Here is a 24,048-nt window from a genome sequence, read left to right on the forward strand (position 1 = left end):
CGTGTAAAAATATCATTTATATCCTTCAGCAGCTTGAGGCAAATTTTTAAACAATTATTTGTGAATGCTGCAAAGACATTATACCGCAGACTTCTCATCAATAATACAGCCCCAAACTCACTTGGAATGAAAAAGACTGCCGTGCTTCCAATTAAAGGCAATGAAAGACATCATCTGCGTTCCCTCTCTGTTTTCCCTTGAGCCTCATGCCTGGAAATCATGCGTTTTGGAATACTAGAGTAATGTAATAAAATCTCTTCCTTGTTTATGTTTTCCTCATGGCTGATCCATTCATGGAGAAGAAATAAACAAACTTCACAGGCAGCCAGTGCCCAGGGAAGCTGTCAGCTGCAGTGTTTGTCATATTTCAATCAAAGCCAGAGGCAGCCAGCTATCTTCATCCAGCGTAGTCTACATTCTTGAGGACCAGAATTAATGAATTAGCTATTGATTAAATTCCACTCTAGCAAATCCACCAAGGCAAATAAATGAACTACCCAGGGCACGTGTAGGCCATGGCCAGACATGTCCGGGCTATTGATCAGTAGTTAGTATTCTTTGGGGACATAGAAGCAGCTGATGATAATATGACAAGTATGGAAAAGGCGAGGTAGAAATTGTTTCTGGAGGAGCAACTTAGAAAACAAGAAGGGCTCATCTGAGCTTTCTACATTTGTGTGCTATGGCATCTTTGGTTTGCAGATAATAGGAAAAACACTCCTAAGTGCGTGTACTGGAGAGGATGTAGTCAAAAGCAAGGTATAAGTTAAGGCCAAAGACAAAGCTGAGTTGATGCACTTCATGCTTATAATCAGACAGGCCGGTACGCTGTCTGTGTGTGTCATTAAAATATATGAAAGTTAAATTTTACCGACGACTACATTTTAGCAAAAGTAAACAAAAAACATCTAAGAAATACATGTCTTATTAGAAACTGGATCTTGTTAAATGTTATAGAAATAAACTCAGTCTACTGACACCTGGAAGGATTTCACATTTGATTTTGCATGTGGCATTATAAAAAGATTTTTTAACCAAAACAGAAACATAACTAACAAGTATACATTGCCAGAGTCTAATGAAATTATACAAACAATAAGATTCACACAGGAGGCTAACTGCTTTGGTGTTGGGGTAATTTTGATTAATGGCTTGGCAGCCTATACCGGCTCGTTAGAGTCTCACCTTTGGAAAATGTTGCTTGGATGCAATGGATCATTTAAAAAAAGGAAAGATTTTACATGCCAATATCTGTTTGTGAATGATTTCTGTAAAGTTCGTGCTAGATCTCTGACCAAAAGAAAAGAGAGAAAATAAAGTTGACGAAGGCATTGAAATAAAGAAAAATATGGTAGAGGGGAACGTTCTTTGCTGGCCCGTACGGAGTAAGCCTATCACAGCCTCTGTCTCCTACCAATTACGACTGAAAAGTGCACAAATTACAAAAAGTAGCCACTTGAGAAAGGCAGATCAGTGGGGAGCCAAGACATGAAGAATAAACATTACAGGATGAGTTTCCCATTTTTTCCCCTCTTTTATCTCCCATCTTTAACCCAAGAGCAGACCCAGTGTGGAACTGTGTACTGGGCAAGCAAAATTTGTGAGAGAAACTCATTCCTTCTGGCCAGAGTACAAAAAGGCTTACAAACCAGAGAGTGTGAGGGAAATCTCTGTTTTGTTTTATTCTCTCTTTTTTCCTCTGGGCCATGCTCTGATTCCAGACAAGGAGCTGCACGACAGCAGCTGTCACCAAATGGGAATCTAAAACCCAAGAAAAACCTATCTTTCTGTCCAGAGGAACCAGGAAAAGGAGTCCATGTGGTCCAAAGAATGTGTGTATGGGGGAAATCTCCGTTATTTTTTTGTCTATTTTCTCTCATCTTATTGCCCCCCAAACTCCCCATTTCTGTACACTGTGAGGTAGCTTGGGAAGCGAAAATTCCATGAGAAGTCATGTCTTTTGAGCTAAAGATCTTGGAAAGGAAGTCCATGGGAGCTGGAAAATGTGGGAGAAATCTCAGAGTAGAAAAAGCCCGGTGACCTTCTAATTCTGTGTGTGAACCAACACACGTCCCCACTCAACTCAAAGCTGCACATGTATGGTCACCTCACAGGCATAGGAAATCCGAGCACCAAAGCCAAGACCTTCAGGTCTGAACTATTACACAATCCCTTAGCCAAATGTCAGATTAGCAACTGAGAGTTTCATGCATGGGACAGACGTAAAGTGGCATAGCAAAGCTTTTGAAAAATGAAATGACACTAGAGCCACTAACCACATAAGGCAAGACAGAATTTGAGTCTGAGCAGTTGATCACCTGCTGAAACAAACAAAACTTCAATCTTCTTCGGAGGATTTTTAGCAGAACTCAGATGACCACAACCTAATATTCAACATGTCCAGGAAACAATCTAAAATCACTCAAAATTACACTAATCAAAATAAAGTTGGAGTAGCTATATTAATATCAGATAAAATATACTTGATAACAAGGAAATTGTCAGGAAGAAAAAGGGATATCACACAATGATAAAAGGGTCAGTTTACTAAGATATAACAATCCTAAACATGTATGCCCCTAACAATAAAGCATCAAAATACATGGGGAAAAACTGATAGTACTAGAAAAGAAATAGACAGCTACACAATTATATTTGGAAAATTCAACACTCCTTTCACAGTAATTGATAGAACAAGTAGGCATAAAATCAGTAGTGTATAGATAACCTGAACATCACTATCATTCAACTTGACCTAATTGGCATTTACAAAACACTCTGACAATAGCAGAATACACATTCTTCTCAAGTATACATAGAATATTTACCATGAAAGGTCATAAAATAAACCTTAACTAACTTAAAAGAATTGAACTCATAAAACTATATTTTCAGACCATAACAGAATTGTACTAGAAATTCACATCTTAAATATATCTGAAAAATCACAAAATATTTGGAAATTAGACAACTCCTTTCTAAGTAATTCATGAGTCAAGGAGGAAGTATCAAGGAAATAAAAAAGCACTTTGAATTAAGCAAAATGAAATGCAACATTTCAAAATTTGTGAGATTCATCAGAAGCAGGGCTTAGAGGAAAATTCATAGCTTTAAATGCTTATCATTAGAAAGAAAAAAGGTCTCAAAACAATAATATAAATTTTCCTCTTTAAGAAACTAGAAAAAGAAAAGCAAGTTAAACTCAAAGCAAGAAAAAGAAAGAAATCAGTAGAAAGCAGAAATCAATGAAATGGAAAACAGAAAAAAATAGAGAAAAGTAATAAAATCAAAAGATGGTTCTTTGAAAAAGATTCACAAAATTGACAGAACTCTAGACTGACTAAGAAGGAAAGAATACACTTACTACCAATATCAGAAATGAAAGAGTGTAAATCAATTCAGGTTCTACAAACCTATTAAAAACAACTTCCTGCCCATAAATAGGACAAATTAGGTGAAATTAACCAATTTTTTCAAATACAAGATAATAAATCTCACTCAAGAAAAAACAGATAGCCTGAATCATCCTATATTAAGGAAATTGAATTCTGAGTCAAAAATCTTTCAACAAGGAAAACTCCAGGCAAAGGTGGTTTCACTGGCAAGGTCTACCAACATTTTCATACAATGTCTTCCAGAAAATAGAAGAAGAGGGAACATTTCCCAATCCATTTTATGGGACCAGAATTACCCTGTTACCAAAACCAGGCAAAGACATTACAAGAGATGAAAACACAGTTCAATACCATTTATGAGGATCGACGTACACGTTCACAAGATAATAGTAAATTGTATCCAGTAATATATAAAAAGGAAAATATATCACAACCAACTGGGATTTATCCAGATAATATAGGCTAGTTAATTGTTTGAAATCAATCAGTTAACCATACTAACAAATTAAAAATGCAGAAAAAGCATTTAACAAAATTCAATATCCATTTATGATAAAAACTCTCAGCAACTAAAAATAAAAGGAAAATCTTCAACGTGATAAAAGGAATCTCCAAAGTTATCCATAGTTAACATCATATCTAATGGTAAAGAGGGAAAGCTTTCTTTCAAAGAATGGGAAGAAATCAAGGGTGTCCACCTTATTGAACTAGCCAATGCAATAAGGTAAGAAAGAGAAACAAAAGGCATATAGATTGAAAAGGAAGAAATAGTCTGTTTCTTTTTGCAGATAATCTATGTAAACCCAGGGAATCTACAAAAACGTCCTAAAACTAATAACGAATTTAGCCAGGTTGCTGAATACAAGGTCATTATACCAAAATTGTGTTTTTACACACTAGAAAAAAACAATTAGATTTCAGTTTTTTAAAAGAACCAGTAATAATAGCAGCCCCCAAAATAAATAATTAGGTATAAATCTAATGAAATATGTGTAGTATCTGAACATCGAATTCTATAAAACACTGATGAAATAAATGAAAGAGGACCCAAATAAATGAATTGGAAAATTTGACAGCATTAAGATGTTAATTGATCTATATGTTAAATGCAATTCTAATCAAAATCAAAGAAGGATTTTGTTGACATTAACAAGCTGATTCCAAAATTTATATGGAAAGGCAAATTAATGAGAAAAGCCAAAACAATTTTTAAAAAGGTCAAACTTGGAAAACTCACAATACATGATTTTATCACTTAACTGTAAAGCTACAATAATCAAGATTGTGTAATATTGGTAAACGGATACACACTTTGATTAATTGAACGGAATGGAGAGTTCAAGAATGACCTACAAAACATATTAAATTGATTTTTGACAAATGTCCCAAATAAATTCAATGGGGAAGAAATAGGCTTTCCAACAAATTGTGTTGGAAAAGTTGGACACCCATATGCAAAAAAGTTAACCTTGACTCACACCTCAATTTATACAAAAATTAACATAAAATGGATCACAGACATAAATTCAAAATGTAAACATGCAAAACTTATAGAAAAAAATAGAAGAAAACCTTTGTGACTTGGGTCAGGTAAGGAATTCTTAGATACAACACCAAATGCACAATTAATAAACAAAAAAGAAGATAAATTGGACTGTATTGAAATTTAGAACTTTTTCTCTGCAAATAAACACAATTAAGAGAAAGAAAAGACAAGCCACAGGTAGTGGAAAACATTTGCAAATCACATATCTGACAAAAACTTCATATCCAAAATATAGTTTTAAAACTTGGAATTCAATAAGAAAACAACAAATCCAGTTAAAACATTAACAATATTCGAATAGTCGCTTCACCAAAGTAAATAAACAAATGCCAAATAAGCATATGGAAAGATGGTCAATATTATTAGTCATCAGGGGAAAAGTAAATTAAAATCATAGCAACATACCACTAAACAACTATAAAAGTGACGAAAAAGAAAAGGAAAAAAATGTCACAGAATATCAGGTTCTAGCAAAGATGAGCAGCACCTGGAATTCTCATGCAATGCTAGTAGGAATGCAAGATGTCACAGTCAGTTTGTAAATAGATTTGGCAGTTTCTTATATAGTAAGTAAAATATAGAATTATCATATGACTCAGAAATCCAGCTCCTAGGTATCTATCTACGTGAAACGAGAATCTATGTTCACGAATGTTTATAATAACTTTATTCATAGTCGCTAAGAACTGGAAACCACCCAAATTGTACACAAACCGTGGTATATTCATACAATGGAATACTATTCAGCAACAAAAAGTAACAAACTATTGATATGAACAATACAACATGGATGAATCTTAAATGCCTTATGTTAAGTGACAGAAGCCACACTTCAGTGGCTACATATTGTGTGATTCTACTTATATGAAAATATAGAACAGGAAAAATTATAGAGGCGAGGACAGAGCTGTGTTTGCTCAGTTTGGGGGACAGCGACGGGGGGATTGGCTATAAAGGAGCAATATGAGGGATATTTTGAAACTGATAGCTTGATCGTGCTGGTGTTTACACAACTCTATGCATTTGTCCAAATTCACAGAAATGTGGAGCAAAATGGTGTATTTTACCATATATATATTTTTAAAAAATTTTTAAATGTGAGAGGATAATTAAAAATAAAGAAATTCAGGCAATCCAAAAATCTTTTCAGAAGTTTAATTCATTGTTAAAAGTAGGCTCTTCTCTTCACATCCTTGTCAGTTTTTAATCGAATCTGTATTTTTTCCCTTTGCATGTCTTAAATTGCCTTTATTCTTATCCCATGTTTAATTGACATTTGACTAAGAGATGCTAAGATGAAATATTTTTTAAATTCAGAGTTTTGAAGGCGTTGCTCCATTGTTTCTTAGCAACAAATGTTGCTGTTTGGAAGTCTGATGATCCATTCAAATTTTCCATTCAATTTTTCAAAGCAGTGTGTACATGATCTGTCTTTTCCTCTTGGAAGCTTTTTGGATGTGTTTTTTAAACTGATATTGTTTTTGTTTGTTTGTTTTTTGGTGAGGAAGATTGGCCCTCAGCTAAAATCTGTGGGAATCTTCCTCTATTTTGTATGTGGGACATTGCCACAGAATGGTCTGATGAGTGGTGTGTAGGTCTGCGCCTGGGATCCGAACATGTGAACCACTGGCTGCCGAAGCAGAGTGTGCAAACTTAAGCACTACACCAGCAGGTTGGCCTCCTTAGCCTGGTATTTTGAAATTTCCTGATAATATTCCTTTACGTGGCCATTTTCTCAGTCATTATGCTGATAGCTACAGAATCTTTTAATCTGCACACTGGTGACTTTGTTGTAAGACATTTCTTGTCATTTTTCTTTGTTTATTTTCTCCCCTCTTTTTCCTCTGTTCTCTTCTGTAAATCTTATTATTTAAAAGACATTCTCTTAAATTTTCTTCCAAAGTTTTAATTCGGCCTTCACACTCAATTTCCATGAGCACCCTACCACCTTTGACTATTCTTTTTTCAAATACCCTGTTTCTGTTCCACAGATAGAGAATTTCTTTTTATCTCTCTGAGGTTATTATTGATTTTTTCCTCACCCTGCCTTGTCTCTGTGTCTGTTGAATTATTCCTCTTCCTTTGTTTATTTTGGCCCTGTTTGTCTTTGAGAGTGATACACCAAAAAAGATGACTACAAGCTTTCTAGATGAGTTAGGCTTCTTGACTGGTTGACTTCCCTATGAGTGACCGGGTGGCAAGCTGTCTTTTCTGTTAGGGGATTCCCATGTGCTAGCTTCTGGAGGTACTTTATTTGGGGCCATTCGAGCTTTTTCAGAGAAGGATGCCCAATTTTCTGTCTGGGAGCATTTATGACTGGATATGTGTTTCTGAGAACAGAGTGGGGGAAAGCAGCTGAAGCTTCCATTATTTCAAGTGTAGTCTTCCACTTTATCATGATTTTTCCCTTTCCCCTCCACCTGGCTTTCGCCTGTGCCTAATAGTCCTAATTCCTAAGTACCTCTGGGCAATTTCTCCAGAGAATAAACTTCTCATCTCCTGATGATGGAATATGCCACATGGAGGAAAAGAAATAGACACTTGGATACATAATATGCAGACAGAGGACCTTGAATTCTGTGATGGTTAACTTTATGTGTCAACTTCACTGGGCCACAAGGTGCCCAGATATTTGGCTAAATATTCTGTCTGAGTGTATCTGCAAGGTTTCTGATGAGATTAACACTTCAATCAGTCGAGTCACTAAAGAGGATTACTCTCCTCAGTGGAGGCTGGCGTCATCCAACGAGCTGAGGGTCTCAATAGAACAAAAAGGCGGAGGAAGGGGGAATGCTCTTTTCCTGCCTGACTACTCAAGTCAAGACATGGGTCTTCTCCGCCTCTCAGACTTGGCCCGGGACTTACACTCCTGGTTATCCTGGGTCTTCACTTTTGGTTCTGTTTCTCTGGAGAACCCCAATTCTCTACAGGTTCCCGCCACTTTTGTTCAGACTTTCAGCTGATCCCATGATTTCAGCTTTCAGTCTCACCCTATCTTCCTCTTCTTCACAATCCTTAAAGCTGGTAAGTGCTCAGATGCTGACATTCTCTGCAGGGCAAATTAGTTTGTTTCGTGTCATTACCTCCCTCCGCCAACCAACACTTTGGTTGTAAATTTCTCCACTAACTCATTTGCCTGTCTGCCAAATATGGCTTCCAAAACTGTGTTAAAATCTCTCTTCTGTTTTTGTCTGCTTTGACATTTTCCTTGCTCTTGTTGTATAACACCCTTTTTTATGTTTTTGCCAGCAATTTAGTATATTTGGAAATAAGCCATCTCTAACCACAACTGAAAAATATTTTTTCTCTGTTGTCATCAGCAAGAATCTTCTTAAAGGAAAAGAAATATCCTAGAGACACAGACACATATGGGCCTTTGTTCAACTTCTAATAAAGCTTATAGATTATTTTTAGCTACATATAAATATGCAAGCTAAGACATATTCCCTTCTGCCATTCACCTGGCCTTGAGTCATGCAGATGCCAACAGACAAGAAATTTGACAACATTCATCCACCTAAATATAATTCTTCCTTGAGTTCTTGAAGACTGAACTCAAATGTCACAATCTTCCATGATGCCTTCACTGATAATCCTTGGCAGAATTTGGTACTTTTCTCTCTATGCTCTTTTTGCACATTATAAAACTCTATTGTGGTGTTTTTCACAAAGTTTTATAAACATTTGTTTAGGGCAGCGTCTCCCAGAGGAGGTTGGAACTGAGAAAATTTAGAACCATGCCTTATATTTTTTTGTATTACTTTTGCCTCTTATATTATTTTAGCCACAAATGTATTTGCTGAAAGAATAAATAAAGGTCTCTGGTGCCCCTTTCGCTTGACCATCTCCCCTCTGCATAGCAGGCAATTCTTTCGACAGGTAGCGAAAGTCTGCTGAGAGGATTCTCAGTTAATTAGCACATCTGAAATTAGATAAATATCTATCATGTGTTTGATACAAGATGTACTCAAGAAGACAAGACATGATTTTTGCCCTGAACAGCTAAGAATCTAATTACTTGGGTTTTTCTAATTATTCTAATCATTAGTTCCCCAAATCAATACAGATATTTTTTAACTGATTTTAAAAAAGACCTAGAAATTTTAAGATGTCATACAGGAATCCTCCAAATTGAAATATTTCATAATAGATTGATTATTTTAATCTGTGTGTGTGTGTGTGTGTGTGTGTGTGAGTGCATAATGTCTAGATGGAGCGTGATTCACTTGGCTGAAGTAAAAGTATGATGTGGGAGCACTCAGATTTCTTTCTCCAGCCTCAACTTGATGTAAAGGGATGAACAATTGTCCTCTCACTTTTGTTTTGGAAAACGATGTAAAATCTCCTTATTATTATTATTATTGCTAATATGAAATTGAAACGAGACTCACTTTCAAACTATGGTCATTTGTCAGCAACAAAAGACAAAGAAAAGGATTCTTTGAAGAATCTGATAAAATTGGTAATGGTTATCCAAAGATTCTCTCTCCTATTTATTTTATAGATATTTCTAGTTTTAGGGCAATCTGACATATGTAAATTTAACTTTTTTCAAAGAGATTAAGTTAGAAAGTAGTCATTCTAATTAAAATTGTGTTCTCTGGAAGACACATGGATGGCCAATAGGCACATGGAAAGATGTTCATCATCACTGATCACCAGGGAAATGCAAATCAAAACTACAATAAGATATCACCTTACACCCATTAGAATGGCAAAAGTAACCGAAACAAAAAGTAAGAAATGTTGGAAAGGTTGTAGAGAAAAAGGAGCCCTCCTACACCGCTGGCAGGAATGCAAACTGGTGCAGTCGCTATGGAAAACAGTATGGAGATTTCTCAAAAAATTTAAAATAGAAATACCATATGACCCAGCCACCCTACTACTGGGTATCTACCCAAAGAACTTGAAATCAGCAATTCCAAAAGTCCCATGTACTGCTATGTTCATTGCAGCATTATTTATAATAGCCAAGACATGGAAGCAACCTAAGTGCCCATCAACTGATGATTAGATAAAGAAGATATAGTATATATATATACAATGAAATACTTCTTAGCCATAAAAAAGGATAAAATTGCCCCATTCACAACAACATGGATGGACCTTGAGGGTATTATGTTAAGTGAAATAAGCCAGATAGAGAAATACAATCTCTGTATGACTCCACTCATATGTGGAAGTTAAACATGTGGACAAAGAGAACAGATTAGTGGCTACCAGGGGAAAGGGAGCGTAGAGGGTGGGCACAAAGCATGAAGTGGTGCACCTACAACACCACTGACAAACAATAATGTACAACTGAAATTTTACGAGGTTGTAAACTATCATAATCTCAATAAAAAGTTAAAAAAAATTGTGTTCTCTGCCCACAAAAGGATTCACTAAAGGATACATTTAAATAAAGAAACTCTTGTGCATTTAAGCATTTGTTCACAGATTACTAAATAAAGGGAAGTGAGGCTGGGCAGTCAGGGACACCAAAGCTTAGATGCTAAGGGATGTGTCCATGAAGTTCAACACGTCATGAAATCAAAAATTTGATTCACACACCTATTTACAGCAGCTTATTAAACGAGATTGTCACGGCTGGGAATATAGCTTTGATTTTTATTTTCATTGCTTATGATCAGTTCTTTAGAATAACTGACAAAAGATCTGTACCTTGAAGTGATGCCATGAATTGTGGGTGTTGGTATATCGCTTGGCGTGTCTTCCACGGTGGTAATTTGGGTTCCATTGCTTTTCACACAGGCATAATTTGTGCAGACTTCAACCTGCAAACATTAGTTGAGAAATGAATAAATCCAGCTGTCTTCCAAATACAGACTTTGGATGGACTGAATCCCACCCACCCTGGTTTGCTATGAATGTCTTATAGTTCTTTATAGCCTCTTGGGGCTTAATAAATATTAATTTTTGATGTTAATTGATGTTAATTGGGCTCAGAATAATCGAGTTAGTGATTAAAATAGTGATGTTTAGCTTTTGGTCCCAACTATTCAGAAAGAGACAGACATATTAACCTATCTGGAACCCAGTTAAGGAACAGAAGATGCCTAGGTAACAGGTTGCAAGCATAATAGGTTATCACTGACTACTGCTCTCTAAATCTATAACCAGGTAGTGTAATGATGATATCTTCTGGAAGTCTTGACACTTTACAACAAATAGCCTAAATGCTAATGTCTAATGGAAGAAAAATGAGGCTTAGAGAAGCCTTCCAATATGGCTGAGCTATTTTGCATCCATTTGTTCCGGCTGCAATTGTATTTTTACCTTAATCACAGCAGGAAATCATCATTCACCCCTTTAATTCTGCCACCTAATAGGAATAAAAACTGAGGAGGGTGGAATAGTTAAAGATTAGAAATCGGGTTCATCAAGCATTAGTAACACTAAAAGAACATATTCAGCAAGAGGGAGGAGAGACAAATGAAGGTACAAAAGATTGCTCGTGGAACATCCGCAAAGCGACATCATTCTGCTCTCAATTAGAGGATAAACCAAGGAGGAACTGTACTTTTTTCCGATGCTAATTTACTTTCGGCATCTAATACATAAATGGAAGAGGGAAGCTGGATACTGAGGAATCTTAAACACTCATACTGAGCTTTTAAGCAAAGGACTTCTCTGAATTCCCGCCGGCATTTGAGGAAAGACAAATGTACTTCTCATTGTATTTAGTAGCTATGCTATTTTATTCATGGGGCAGTTTGCACCTAAATGAGAGTTGAGGCATATTTTTATAATGCTGTTTAAGTTATGTTATTTATTTATGCCATATACTATTTCGAGGTAATATTTAATAGATATTTAAATGCTATCAAGGCCCTCCACTCTGAGATGTCCAATTAAACCCCAAATAACTTAAAGGCAGATGGACTTAAAATATACTTGCTGTAATAGAATTAATGACAATAAAACTTCATACATATTGGGAAATATTTAACTATATGATGCATAATGAGATAATTCGAAATCAACTTAACTGATTTTATTACATAAATAATATGTGGCAAGTATTATGATGGGCTTGCACAAATAATTTTATTGAGTCCTTACAACTCCATTTTCATAAGTTTGCAAATTGGGGGTCAGAGAAATCAGGGAATATGATCAAGCTGTTAAGATATATAATATCTGATTTGGGCTTTACTGTATCTTGTTGCCTTATCATCTAAATATTAAGCATAGCTTTAAGTTCTAAACCACTTAGGTGTATTTAAGTGATTTTCCAGAAAGTTTTTCTTTCAACTTTAGAGAAATGTGTTAATATTTTTCTCATTCTTACTAATGTAATATTTCAAATCTCCATCTTTGGGGCATATTTCTGGTGCTATAGCTATATTATATAACATGTGGATGAAACACGAACATAAAGGTTTACATATTTACATTAAAAAGAAAAAATTTAATCAAAAACAGAAATTATTATTCCATTTAAAAAAGGAAATATAAATGGATTCATTCAAAAAAGTAGATACTTTGGTGCATCGACATGTCTGCTTTAAAATCAATGGCTATTTTACAGAAGGGATTAGCAAAGAGAAACTTGTTTTAAAGTATTAGGCATATCAATTAAGGGCATATTTTAAATGGAGCCAAATTATCTTTGACACCATAAATGAAAATCAGTGAAACTTGATATTTAAATTTCCAGCAATGCAAGAACTATTTCAGTATTCCTGGGCTGTGAAGAGCTTCACAAGAGTATCGTTATCAAGAATAAGAACATCTTGGGGCTGGCCTGGTGGCACAGCAGTTAAGTTTGTACATTCTGCTTTGGCAGCCAGGGGTTCACCAGTTCGTATCCCGGGTGAAGACCTACACACTGCTTATCAAGCCATGCTGTGGTAGGTGTCCCACATTTAAGTAGGGGAAGATGGGCGTGGATGCTAGCTCTGGGCTGATCTTCCTCAAAAAAAAAGAAATAGAATAAGAACATCTTAGTCACTTATAAAAAAATTTAAGTATTAGATTCTAATTTGGTCTTTTGTCTCCTCATCCATTTCCACGTCCCAAATCTGATCAAAATGAATTCTCCTCAGGTCACTGCTGACTCAAACCAGTAGGTATGAGTGAGCCTTTCATAGTAGAACACGTCTGAAACACTTAAATGTCGACTCCATGGTCAGAAAGCTGGAGCTGGACATATGCGTCCAGCACCCAATGATCTTGAGTCCCAATGTATTTGAGTCCCAATAAGCGAATGAATAAGCTGCATTTTGAGGACTCAGTCAGCTTTCTCCACTAGGGTCCAAAAGAGGATAGGACAGCCAATCCTCCATCACCTTCCTATGCTAATCTTGTTCATAAAAATATATTTCTAATTCTCTTGAATGTGATTTTTATTTTATAATTTGACCTATGCTCTACATACACATATGGACTCACTCTAAGAACCGAGAACATCAACATCATGTGTGTGCTAAGATGTAAACACATGTGCTATACTAAGATCTTCAGGTGGGTTGATGGAAATCATGGAGTGTGATGAAAATCAATGTGCCTTTCTTTTTTTGTCAACTATCTTTTTATTTTGTTTTCTTAGGAAGCCAGGCGTAGTCGTGGGAGAGGCTAAATCATTGGTGTAGCCAGACGATTGTGTGTGTTCCACTTTCAAATATGGCAGAAAGAAGGGGATGGGAAAATAAAAGAGGCAGCACTTGGTGCTGGCCCCGTGGCCAAGTGGTTAAGTTCGCATGCCCAGCATTTCACCAGTTCAGATCCCGGGCACCAACCTAGCACTGCTCATCAGGCCATGCTGAGGCGGCGTCCCACATAACACAACCAGAGGCACTCACAACTAGAATATACAACTATGTACTAGGGAGCTTTGGAGAGAAGAATGAAAAAAAAAGAAAGAAGATTGGCAATAGTTGTTAGCTCAGGTGCCAATCTTTAAAAAAAAAAGTTTCTGTGGTCAAATAAAATTTCTACGTTTAATATCTTCTGAAAAGTATTTCCAAAGCTCTTATGAATTTTAGAAGTGGCACAGTGTTTTAAAAAAATTACTAAATTGCAACCCTTCTCTATAAACTTTGAGCTTCTGAAGCACTCTGTTTTTACCATTAATTTCCATGTTTGGCCTTGTTATCTTTTATATTTCAGCACTCTAACAAGATTTTTAATTCCCAGAGGATAAATGCCTTGTTTTATATACCATAGTATTCTCCGTATTTTGCTTTTGCATTTAAGGTCAGTAGATCTCGAAGAGTTCTATGAGTTGGGCCTCAGATGGTCAATGCATCCTCTGAAGTTGCATGTTAACTTTTATCATATAAGTACATACATATTTTTCTAGGGCAACATGCGCTGACTTCACCAGATTCCCAGAGGCACAAGGGTAAAGACGTTTAAATACAACAACTGCCCTTACATAGGAGAGGGTCATGGAACGTTTGTTGAATGATAAACAGATAGATTCTTTTCATCGTCAGATAAAATCTTTTAATACTTTTTTTATCTGCCATATATTCATTCACGTTTTCTTGTATTCAGAATCACAAAATTCTAGAGGTGGATGAAATGTCCTCAGTCATCTAGTCCACTGCCCTTACAAAAGAGATGTGACACCAAATGAGGTTGCATAACTTCTCTAGTTATTAAATTAGTAAATAGCAGAAAGAGGAATAGAAAAAATGTCTCCATGTTCATAGACTGATTTTGATCTTGATGTCAGTAAAAAAAAATAGGAAAAAGGTAAACAGCTTGGCAAGATTTACTGCAAATATGAACGACTGCATTTTGCCAGTGAGAATATCATCACCATCCTTCTCACCATCATTTTTCATATTATTACTTTCTCTCCGGAGACTCATGGGTTTGCCCCCAGCAAACAGATTTAGTCCTGATCAATTTCCGTCTTTGTCCCCCCTTCCTTGTGAAATAAATAATCTGTAACCAAGATGGAAAATAGCCACTTAGAGATTTTATTTGCATACCCTTAAGCTTCACCATCCAAAAACAATGTTCTAACCTGAATGTCATAGATAGTAAAGGGAGCCAGGTCTCGCAGAATGAAAGACCCGGGCACATTCATTCCAGTCTTGTAGAGCTGATTATTTACATAGACAGAATATTCCGTGACAACACCATTTGGGTTTGAAGGAGATGTCCAGATGACACGTACAGCTGTACTGTTGATGATGACAACCTCTGGAGGAAGCACGCCCTGAGGCTCTAGAATTAAAGGAAGAAACTGAATAAACTCCAGCTGTCTCTGAAAAAGCACTTGTTAAACTAAAGGCAGATAAGTATTTAGGTTTTGCTTATCTGCTTTCCTCTGATAAAGTTATCACAGTCTGTATTCCTCTGTAAATTGCCTTATTATGCTCTCAGTTAGAAACCATAAGAATTGGTGGTAAAATGCTTTATACCACCAACATAGTGCTAATCTTCAATACTATGTGACCATTGGGATATGATGGTCAATTATTAACCCATCTGCACCACTAACACATGTCTATCATTCGTCTCTTTTCCCATCCCTTCACTCCATGCCTCCCAGGGTAAAAAAAAAAAAAAGGAAAGAAAATTTGCTCCTTAAGCAAAAAAGAAAACTGAAATACATTGAGGCTGGTGGAATGTGAAAAATCATTTGACGTTACTAGCTTGTAACTCAAGCAATATGAAGTAATAATGCAATATTGTCATTATGTAAATGATTTTGAATGTTGATTACCATAGGTAATGATGAAATCTAACATTAGAAAAAAATCTTGCTTGGCGTTAAATTACACAATTATTCAAGCATGTCAGAAATAACTAAGCAAAGACCTATTTTTATCTTAAGAACCCATCTTAACTGGTTGAAAAATTGTCCTTGTGATCCGTTCTATTTTATAAACAAAAGGTGTCAACCTTTGGCACCACAAAGGGAAATGGGTTCCACACTGAAAGTGCTCTGCTAATGACCTGGAACGCTTGCTTGGGAGGTAATGATATTATAATGTTTATAATGAGACTTTATAAAGCCAAAAAGATTAGAAAGACCATTCCAAACACATTTCAGATTCACAAGTTACTTCCTTTGCTTCCTCCCCTTGCTAACTGGCTTAGAAATGAGTCATAGGCAATTTTTCTCAGTGGCTGAACTTCCACCTACCATTTCTGGTGACTCAGGGAGGGCCCTCATCGTGCTTGGCTGTCATTTTGAAAAGTATACTGCTTCTGAGAGCAAATCTTAAAAAAAAAAATGTTTCTAAATGTCACCATTTATCGATGTGAACTCAGCTCCAAGCTAAGCATACACTGACTGAAAAGAACAGGAACAAACTGGGCTAATAAACCATTATTAGAGCTTGTGCTGCTGTCTCAATGGGACCACTTATTGATCCGCCACTTGACGACAGCGAGCACTTAAGCATTTTAGCCCCAGCCCACTCCCCTCCAACACCGAAAATTTTATAATGGAGGGATGACTGATCTCAACCTCGGCAAGGATCAATCAATTTCATTTGCATCTCTGAAGCCCAGGATCCCTTGAAATCTGGACTCACCTCCATCGCGAGTGGTTGCATGCAGTACTTCACTGTTGATACTGTGGGCTCCATTGAAGACAGAGATAAAAATCTGATACTCTGTGTTTGGATTTAAATGGCCAATGACATGAGAGTTTACATCGGGGAGGATTTTTAGAGATTCATTGGAGGTAGCAGAATTCCAAAAAAGTGTATAATATTCAACATCACCTTGTAGGTCTCGAAAAGCTGTTAATAAACACAAGACACTGTAAATGTGGCAGATCTAAAAGGGTCTCAGGGGACACAGATGGAGAATAAACCCTATCAGTAGCTATTCCTACAATGGGGAGAAGGAAACCTTATGGAAACTTCTTTATGGAGGTGCTGGTTTTCCTTTTTTTTAAACAAAGTTAATTTTCTCCCTATCCCATAATTAATTGCATACAGTCTTACCTTTATAGGAAAATATACTTTAAATAGTTTAAGTATGTTACTTGTAATTATTCATCTGATCTTCAAAACTTTGATATAACATGTATTAAAGGAAACTAAGAGTAAAATAAAAATATATAATACATGGAACAACTTTTGTTCATATGTTACATAATCCTAGAGAGAAGTATATCCTAATACAAATAAGGCTTTTCCTCACACAGATCCTAGAACTTGAAGCATTTTTTAACTTGCTAACAAAATCTGCTAAATGGATTCTAGAAGAATGTTGAGAGAGATGTCCCCTTATGTATGCTCTCAATGTACCAGGGCAACCTAGCACGTTCTCCTAAGGATTCACTCAGTAGGATCCTAGGACAACATCTGAATGTTTATCAAGGCTCTCATTCTTGTCTCCCAAGTTCATAGTGTTTCTACCATGTAGGCAAACTCAAAAAGGATGTCAAAATCAACTACTTACTGTCTCACAAATATAACTCATCAATTCCTCAGTCCTCATACTTTCAAAGGCCAGTGTCCTATTTTCTGTCTCCTCTTCCACCCAATTTCTCTATTCCTTGCCCTAAGCTCTGCTTCTCATTATCTTCCTACAATGAAGCTTTTAAAAAAAGACATAAACAACCATATTTTCTTAGGTAGGCATAGTATACTTCTCTATTTACTTTAATATTATTTTTCAAAACCTAGCAGGAACTATTATCTTTGCTTGTGTTGGGATCGGGGTGGAATGTTGGTTCACAAGCCTCCTAAAATTGTACATAAATGTGTCAAAAAACAGTTCAGCAGCACAATCTGAAGATCAGGAGGAAAGGGTGGCATTTCTCTTCATGGTTATTGAAGTACAGTGTCTCTAAAATGTGAAATCCTAGCATATGACCATGTAAAGGAGTATAGCTTTGAGAACTGTATGACTTTTTTTTCCCCTCTGGCTGAGGAAGATTTGCCCTGAGCTAACATCCATTGCCAATCTTCCTCTTCTTTTCTTTTATGTGGGCCACTGCCACAGCACGGTCGCTAACAGGCAAGTGGTATAGGTCTGCACCTGGGATCCGAATCCCAGCCACAGAAGCAGAGGGTGGTGAACTTAACCAGCAGGCCACTGGGGCTGGCCCTGTATGACTTTCTTTAAGGACCACTTTTGATTAAGATCTTAGTGTTCTTGCAAAAAAGCTGAATGCTGGTTTGTCTTTTTTTAATACTTTTGTTTCCTAAGCACGACGATATGGCTTTGATCTTATCTCTAGCAATAGTTTAAAAAGTTTGACACACCAGCATAGCTGGGAGAGTTTATGTTAAGAGATCTTTAGCAGGTAATTTGAAAACACTGAGGACTGAGATGTATCTTTTCTCTGATGTCACAAAATGTAAGCACCTTTAACAATGAGGTCATTAATAATGCATTGGCGGGAACTGGCTATTCATGTCCATCGATATTTTCCCAAATAATATTATTAGTCAAGTACAGCAAAGCCACCGGTGCTGCGAGTGCAAAAATTCCATCTGTCATTAGAACTATTTCTTGCTGGCTTAGGGTATCACTACTCATTAATTTGTAGCAGCTGAGGTATAATGGAAAGCGTACTAGATTTGAGGTTCTTCTTGAATTTTAGTTTAAGTGAGCAGGCTGTTGTGCACATTTTATACAATAATGTATACATAAGTTGGATAAGTATATATATACATATCCAACTTATATGGACACATTAAAAATATTGGGACCAGCACCGTAAGTTCACGATGAGCAAAGATCCTAAGTCAAGGTATGGCTGAAATCCCATTAAATGCCCATTTTTAGCCATGCACGATATGTCAACCCCTCTGAAATAAAACAGAATCTATCATCCCCAAAAAAGATAGGAAAAGATGGTGATTCAGTTCTATTAGCTATGTCTTACTCCATGATATAGAGGCTCTTATATCCAGAAACAGGCAGCATCTCTGGACAAAAAGTACCAGATTTCTGCTTTATCCTGCCTCTTGCCAACATCTTCTTCAACGCTTCTTTCTCTTCATTTATTTAAATGTTGCCGTGCAGAGTCCAAAACACACAAAAATAGTAGAAACACAGTATACCTTCAGATTCCTACTCATCTTATGAGAAGTTTTGGGAGAAGTGCATGCAGAGGAGCATGAGTTGTCATTGTTCAAACAAGTTTTTTTTTAACTTCAATGAGCTCTTCCTAAGTCAGTGAACCATCTAAGAAGCAGAAGATACATCCTCAGTTCAACAGGCCAGCACAAAAGTAAAGGCTGATGACCTTGATTTTAGCTCTGAGAGAGGAACACTGTTAGAATTGAAAAAGCTGATACGAGGAGCCAAGTAAATTTCGCCCTCCTGATGTCTTGGTAAAAGCTGGCCTGAATGTATTTCTCTTTTTTAGAAGAGGAAAACATAAGCTACAAGGCATATTCATTGCATAAGATACGGGAAACGTTGCCTAGAACCTTCAAAAGAAGAATCTTTTTGATACATTACTACTATGAGAGTGGGATGGAAGTTTTATAAAACATTTGCATGGTGTTCTTAAAAGTAACAAAAGGGACATGCCTTTATGAAAAAGAAGCCTCTATGAAACAGGTGCCTGGAATCATAAAAAGACAGACATGAAGATAAAGGTGTAAAGGGATTTTGCTTATATAAGAAAGAAAGCAAAGAAACATAAAAAGTAATGGCAGAATTAAAATCTACAATGAAAGCAGAAAAAAGCAGAGTTAAAAATGCATGATATCAATCAATAAAGAGGCAAATGACTAAGGAGAAATCAGTGAAATTCAAAATTATAAATATTGAAGATAGAGAATTAAAAAAATCTAACTTGAAAAATAAGTGAAATAAATAATCATGGATATAAAATACTCCCTAAAACCTTACCCCAAATGAAGGTTTATGTCTATAAATTGAATAGATTGATACAGTTTTGGCCAAAGTAATGACAATATATACAAACACAGACATATCATGGAACATTATGACGTTTCAAAGGTAGACTGAAAATTAAAAAGTCATCTACAGGGGCTGGCCCAGTGGCACGGTGGATAAGTTCCCACGTTCTGCTTCTCGGTGGCCCAGGGTTCGCTGGTTCGGATCCCACGTGCGGACACTGCACCTCTTGGCAAGCCATGCTGTGGCAGGCATCCCACGTATAAAGTAGAAGAAGATGGGCAGGGATGTTAGCTCAGGGCCAGTCTTCCTCAGCAAAAAGAGGAGGATTGGCAGCAGATGTTAGCTCAGGGCTAACCTTCCTCAAAAAAATGTTAAAAAAAAGTCATCTACAAAGGAGAAAAAATCAGGCAAGTTTCAAACTTCTCATCCGGACCATCACATGTTGGAAGACATGGAACAAATTTCAACAAGTTTTGATGGAAAATATTTTGATCCAAGAATTTCATACACATCTAAGTCATTATTTATGTGCAAACACAACAGAAAGACTTTGTTAGAAAGGTAAAAATTAAGAGAATGTGCAAAGATGACAGAAATACTTCCTTATGTAGGCAAAAATTAAGAGATAAGTAACTAATTTATTTACTTTAATGATAAAAATTTTCCAATAATGTTCTCCAGATGATAGAAAGATGATCAAAATCCAAAAGTCAAGATTGGGAAAGTTTAAGAATTGATGATAAATATTGAAACTATTTAGATAAAATAATTATTTGAAAATAATTATATCATAATAATTTATAAAGCAAACATTGAAAATGGTAGATGAGAAGGGCAAGGAAAGTAACAGTTCGCCAAATTCTTTATTATAAATAAAATAGGAAGTCACGGAAAAATAGAGAAAGATGTCACCAACTACTAATAGCATTAATAGGATAAACAGCATTTAAATGTGAAAATTTACTATAGAAGACAAAAGTTGTGGCAAATATTCCTAGCACTCACCAACACCCATGTTTTTCTATTCTTTTCAAACAGCTAGACCTCATTTTTGGGGTCCCTTGCCTTTGGGTGAGGTCATATGACCAGTTTGTGCCATTTTTGGACTGAGATATTAAAGAACACTTGACCACCTCTGATTGTCTCTAGTTTTCCCAGCTAGAGAGGGGCTCCACGGCCATAGGGAGTGGCGGATCCACTAGATGGAAGGAGCCATGGTCCTTAAATGACTCACGAGAGTTTAGAAAGGGATAAGGAAGAGTTACAGATAAATCCCAGATTTTTGGTCTTGGTTTCTGTGTGAATCCCATTAAACAAAGAAGGAAAACATAGGAGTAATTATTGGATGGAGAATTTGAAACATTCTTTCATTTGAGACTTCTTGAGTTTGAAGTGTTTTTGTGGCAACCAAGTGGACTTAGAAATTAAAGTGTGAATACTTGAGCTAGAATTATATAATTTGGAGTTAAGGTATGAATACTAGATTGGGTTTGAAGTAACAGGAAGGAATGAGAATTTCATGTGAGATTATGTTAAATATTCCATACATTGGGAAATATTTACTCAGATATTCTATCTTGTTATGTGTAGAGCACATTTTATGGACCACATAAATTTATTTGAGTAGGTATTGCCCTAAGTGTACAATATCAGGTCAACTTCAGTGAGTTGAAAAGAAGGTTATAACCTCTCGACACAATCTTTGCTATTAAATGCCATTTTTCGTGGTGATCTCAGTATATTGATCAGAAATGTGGTCTTAGCTGCAGCACGCTCTCAAATATAGAATAGATCCCTCTCCTTTGTAATGGATTCCCAAATAATTTAAAACAGTCACTAGATGGGCCAGTTGAAAGTCCTCTTGCAAAAGCAATTAGATTACGCTCCTTACACGCTGTTGGATTATTTTGAGAGACTATTATCAATATCAATTACATCCTCTAAATCTTCAGCATCTAGATCAGGGGTTAGCAAACTATGGTCTGTGAGCAAAATCTGGCCTGCCACCTGTTTTTACATAACCTGTGAGCTAAGAATAGTTTTTACAATTTTAAATGGTGGGAAAAAACCAAAAGAAGAGTAGTATTTTGTGACACATGAAAATCAAATTTCAGTGTCCATAATGAATTTTTATTGGAATATAGCCATACTTAAGTGTCCTCTATTGCTGTTTTCATCTCCAAGGTCAGAGCTGAGTAGCTTCAACAGAGACCTGATATAGCCTGCAAGGCTTCAAGTAAACATTATCTGGCCTTTTACAAAAATTTCGTGGCGCTGATCTAGAGCAATTACGGTAAACCATTCCATTCAATGGGTCTCCTAATTGATTTGTCTAGGATTGAATTCTTCAGTCATCTCTCATTAGCAGGCTCATTGAGAGGTAATTTTGTTCAAATGTAAAAACCCAGAAGGATCCTATTAAGGTTATTTTATGATAGAAGTGTCTATCTTGCACATAGATTCTCAAATTAGGGTCCAATTTTGCAAGTTCTATGGTGCAAAGCTCTGTGTCGTGAACTAAGTACTTCTTGGAAAATTTGAGCTTATCAAACCACTTCTTGAGAAAATTCTTTACTCTGCCTGAGGGTAAAACTGTTCACATGAAGAAGTGGGAAGACCCTGTTGGGCACTGACCCAAGCCAGGCTCCTGATTTTTCCCGACAAGATATTTCATACTTTCTATCTAGTTTATTCGTCAGTCAAAAACAACGACATTTTGGAAAACTTCCAGTTACTTTAGTCTCTCATTGCGTTCCAGCTGCTAACAATAGCCTGCCAGAGAAAACTGTATTTAAAGGAAATTGTGTATGAGATGTGTTGATTATTCATCATCCTACATTTGCCAATGAAAACGGGAGAAAGAATTTCTGCTGTTGAAGTGAATTGATTTGGGCAAACAGGGACCAAGTTAGTAAAGTAAACTGCTGTAATCCAGAAGCCCCCAAATAGAGTGACAAACAAAATAGATGTTAATTTATATCTCACATAGCAGCCTCAAAGTGAGCAAATCAGGTTGTGCTCCTTGTGGTCATTCAAGAACCCTGATTCTTTCTCTTATGTGGCTTTGGATCTCTTAGGGTGTTGTCCATGTCTGCAGAGCTGAAGCTGAGAACATTGCCGTGTCCACACTCCAGTCCAGGGGAAGGATGAAGAGAGAACAGGTAGGTACACACCTCATGCTTTGTGGCCATGACCCGAAAAGACCCACATCATTTCTTTTCACATTCTATTGGCACAAACACAGTCACATGACCATAACTAACTGCAAGGGAGGTCAGTAAAGGTAGTCTCTGGCTTAGTGGACATGGGGCACCACCACTAAGAGGGAAAATGGCATCATGTATGCAATAGTCAATCGTTCTACCTTTTAGCCAAATCAGGTAATTATAAGGCAACATAGATCCTTTATCTATCTTCAATTCACTTCAAAAATGCTTTTACCTGAATGCCTTGCAAAATTTTATTCTACATTTTTACTAGAAATGGCTTCCCAATTTTTTCTTCTTTGGTAAAACTGCTGTTGAGAGTACTGTGAACATTTTAGTGATAGAATAATATTTTATAATAATGTTAAATAATTGCTAAGTGCTAAACATAGTATTTCACTTAATTCTTATGATGTTTTAAGGCAGTTATTATTATCATACCCATATTTTGGGTTAGAAAACTAGGATTCCGTGAGGTTAAGTGGCTTGTTTTATGTCACAGTGCTAGAAAATACTGGAACTGGGATTCAAACTTAAGTTTCTGTGATCCCAAAGCCTATTTTTTAAATCACTCCTTCCTATGGCTTCATAGAGTTTTGTCATCTTTCTAGTTAGGAGAATCTGAAATGGTGAGAATAGTTGGAATCGCCAACAGCAGAGTTGGACTGTGAACGAATATTCAGGAAAGAACTTTGAGAAAAGTCTTATTTAGGGGATGAGGGAAAGGAGCGGTTGGTGAGACAGGAGGGAGCATTTCACTGAGGAGAGGTCATTCATAGTGCCCACTGACCAAGAGGAACAGGAGAGGATGGTACTGAGAAGAGAGCATTGGGCTGGGTCATTAGGTTTAATGACTTCAAGAGGACCGCGTCACTAGAGCATAAGGGAAGAAGGATAGATTACAACAGGTGCACAGGTGAAAGGGAAGGAAGCCAGTGGAAAAGGCCAAAACAGTCTATTTGCTTTGATAAGTAGAGTGATGGGAAGGAGAGCAGAGGAACCAGCTGGGCTAGCAATGGTGGGTGCTCTTTAGAAGAGATGAGATTTGGAATTATTTATTTGTATTGCCATTTGACCAAGATAAATGCAGACAAAG

The 24,048-nt window shown here is 36.5% G+C and overlaps 1 protein-coding gene across 1 annotated transcript in view; it reads right to left on the reverse strand.

The window, feature by feature from the left end:
* The window catches only part of USH2A (usherin), a 743,449-nt gene that overhangs the window by 197,691 nt on the left and 521,710 nt on the right, over positions 1–24,048 (reverse strand). Inside the window, exons 45-47 of the mRNA XM_070501449.1 lie at positions 16,446–16,655; positions 14,924–15,126; positions 10,606–10,718 (exon numbers count right to left, since the gene is read on the reverse strand). Of these exons, the coding sequence (XP_070357550.1) occupies positions 10,606–10,718; positions 14,924–15,126; positions 16,446–16,655 (526 nt within the window). The remainder of the gene's footprint in view (positions 1–10,605; positions 10,719–14,923; positions 15,127–16,445; positions 16,656–24,048) is intronic.

This window comes from Equus asinus, chromosome 30 (assembly GCF_041296235.1).
Source record: "Equus asinus isolate D_3611 breed Donkey chromosome 30, EquAss-T2T_v2, whole genome shotgun sequence".
NCBI classification, from domain to species: Eukaryota; Metazoa; Chordata; class Mammalia; order Perissodactyla; family Equidae; genus Equus; species Equus asinus.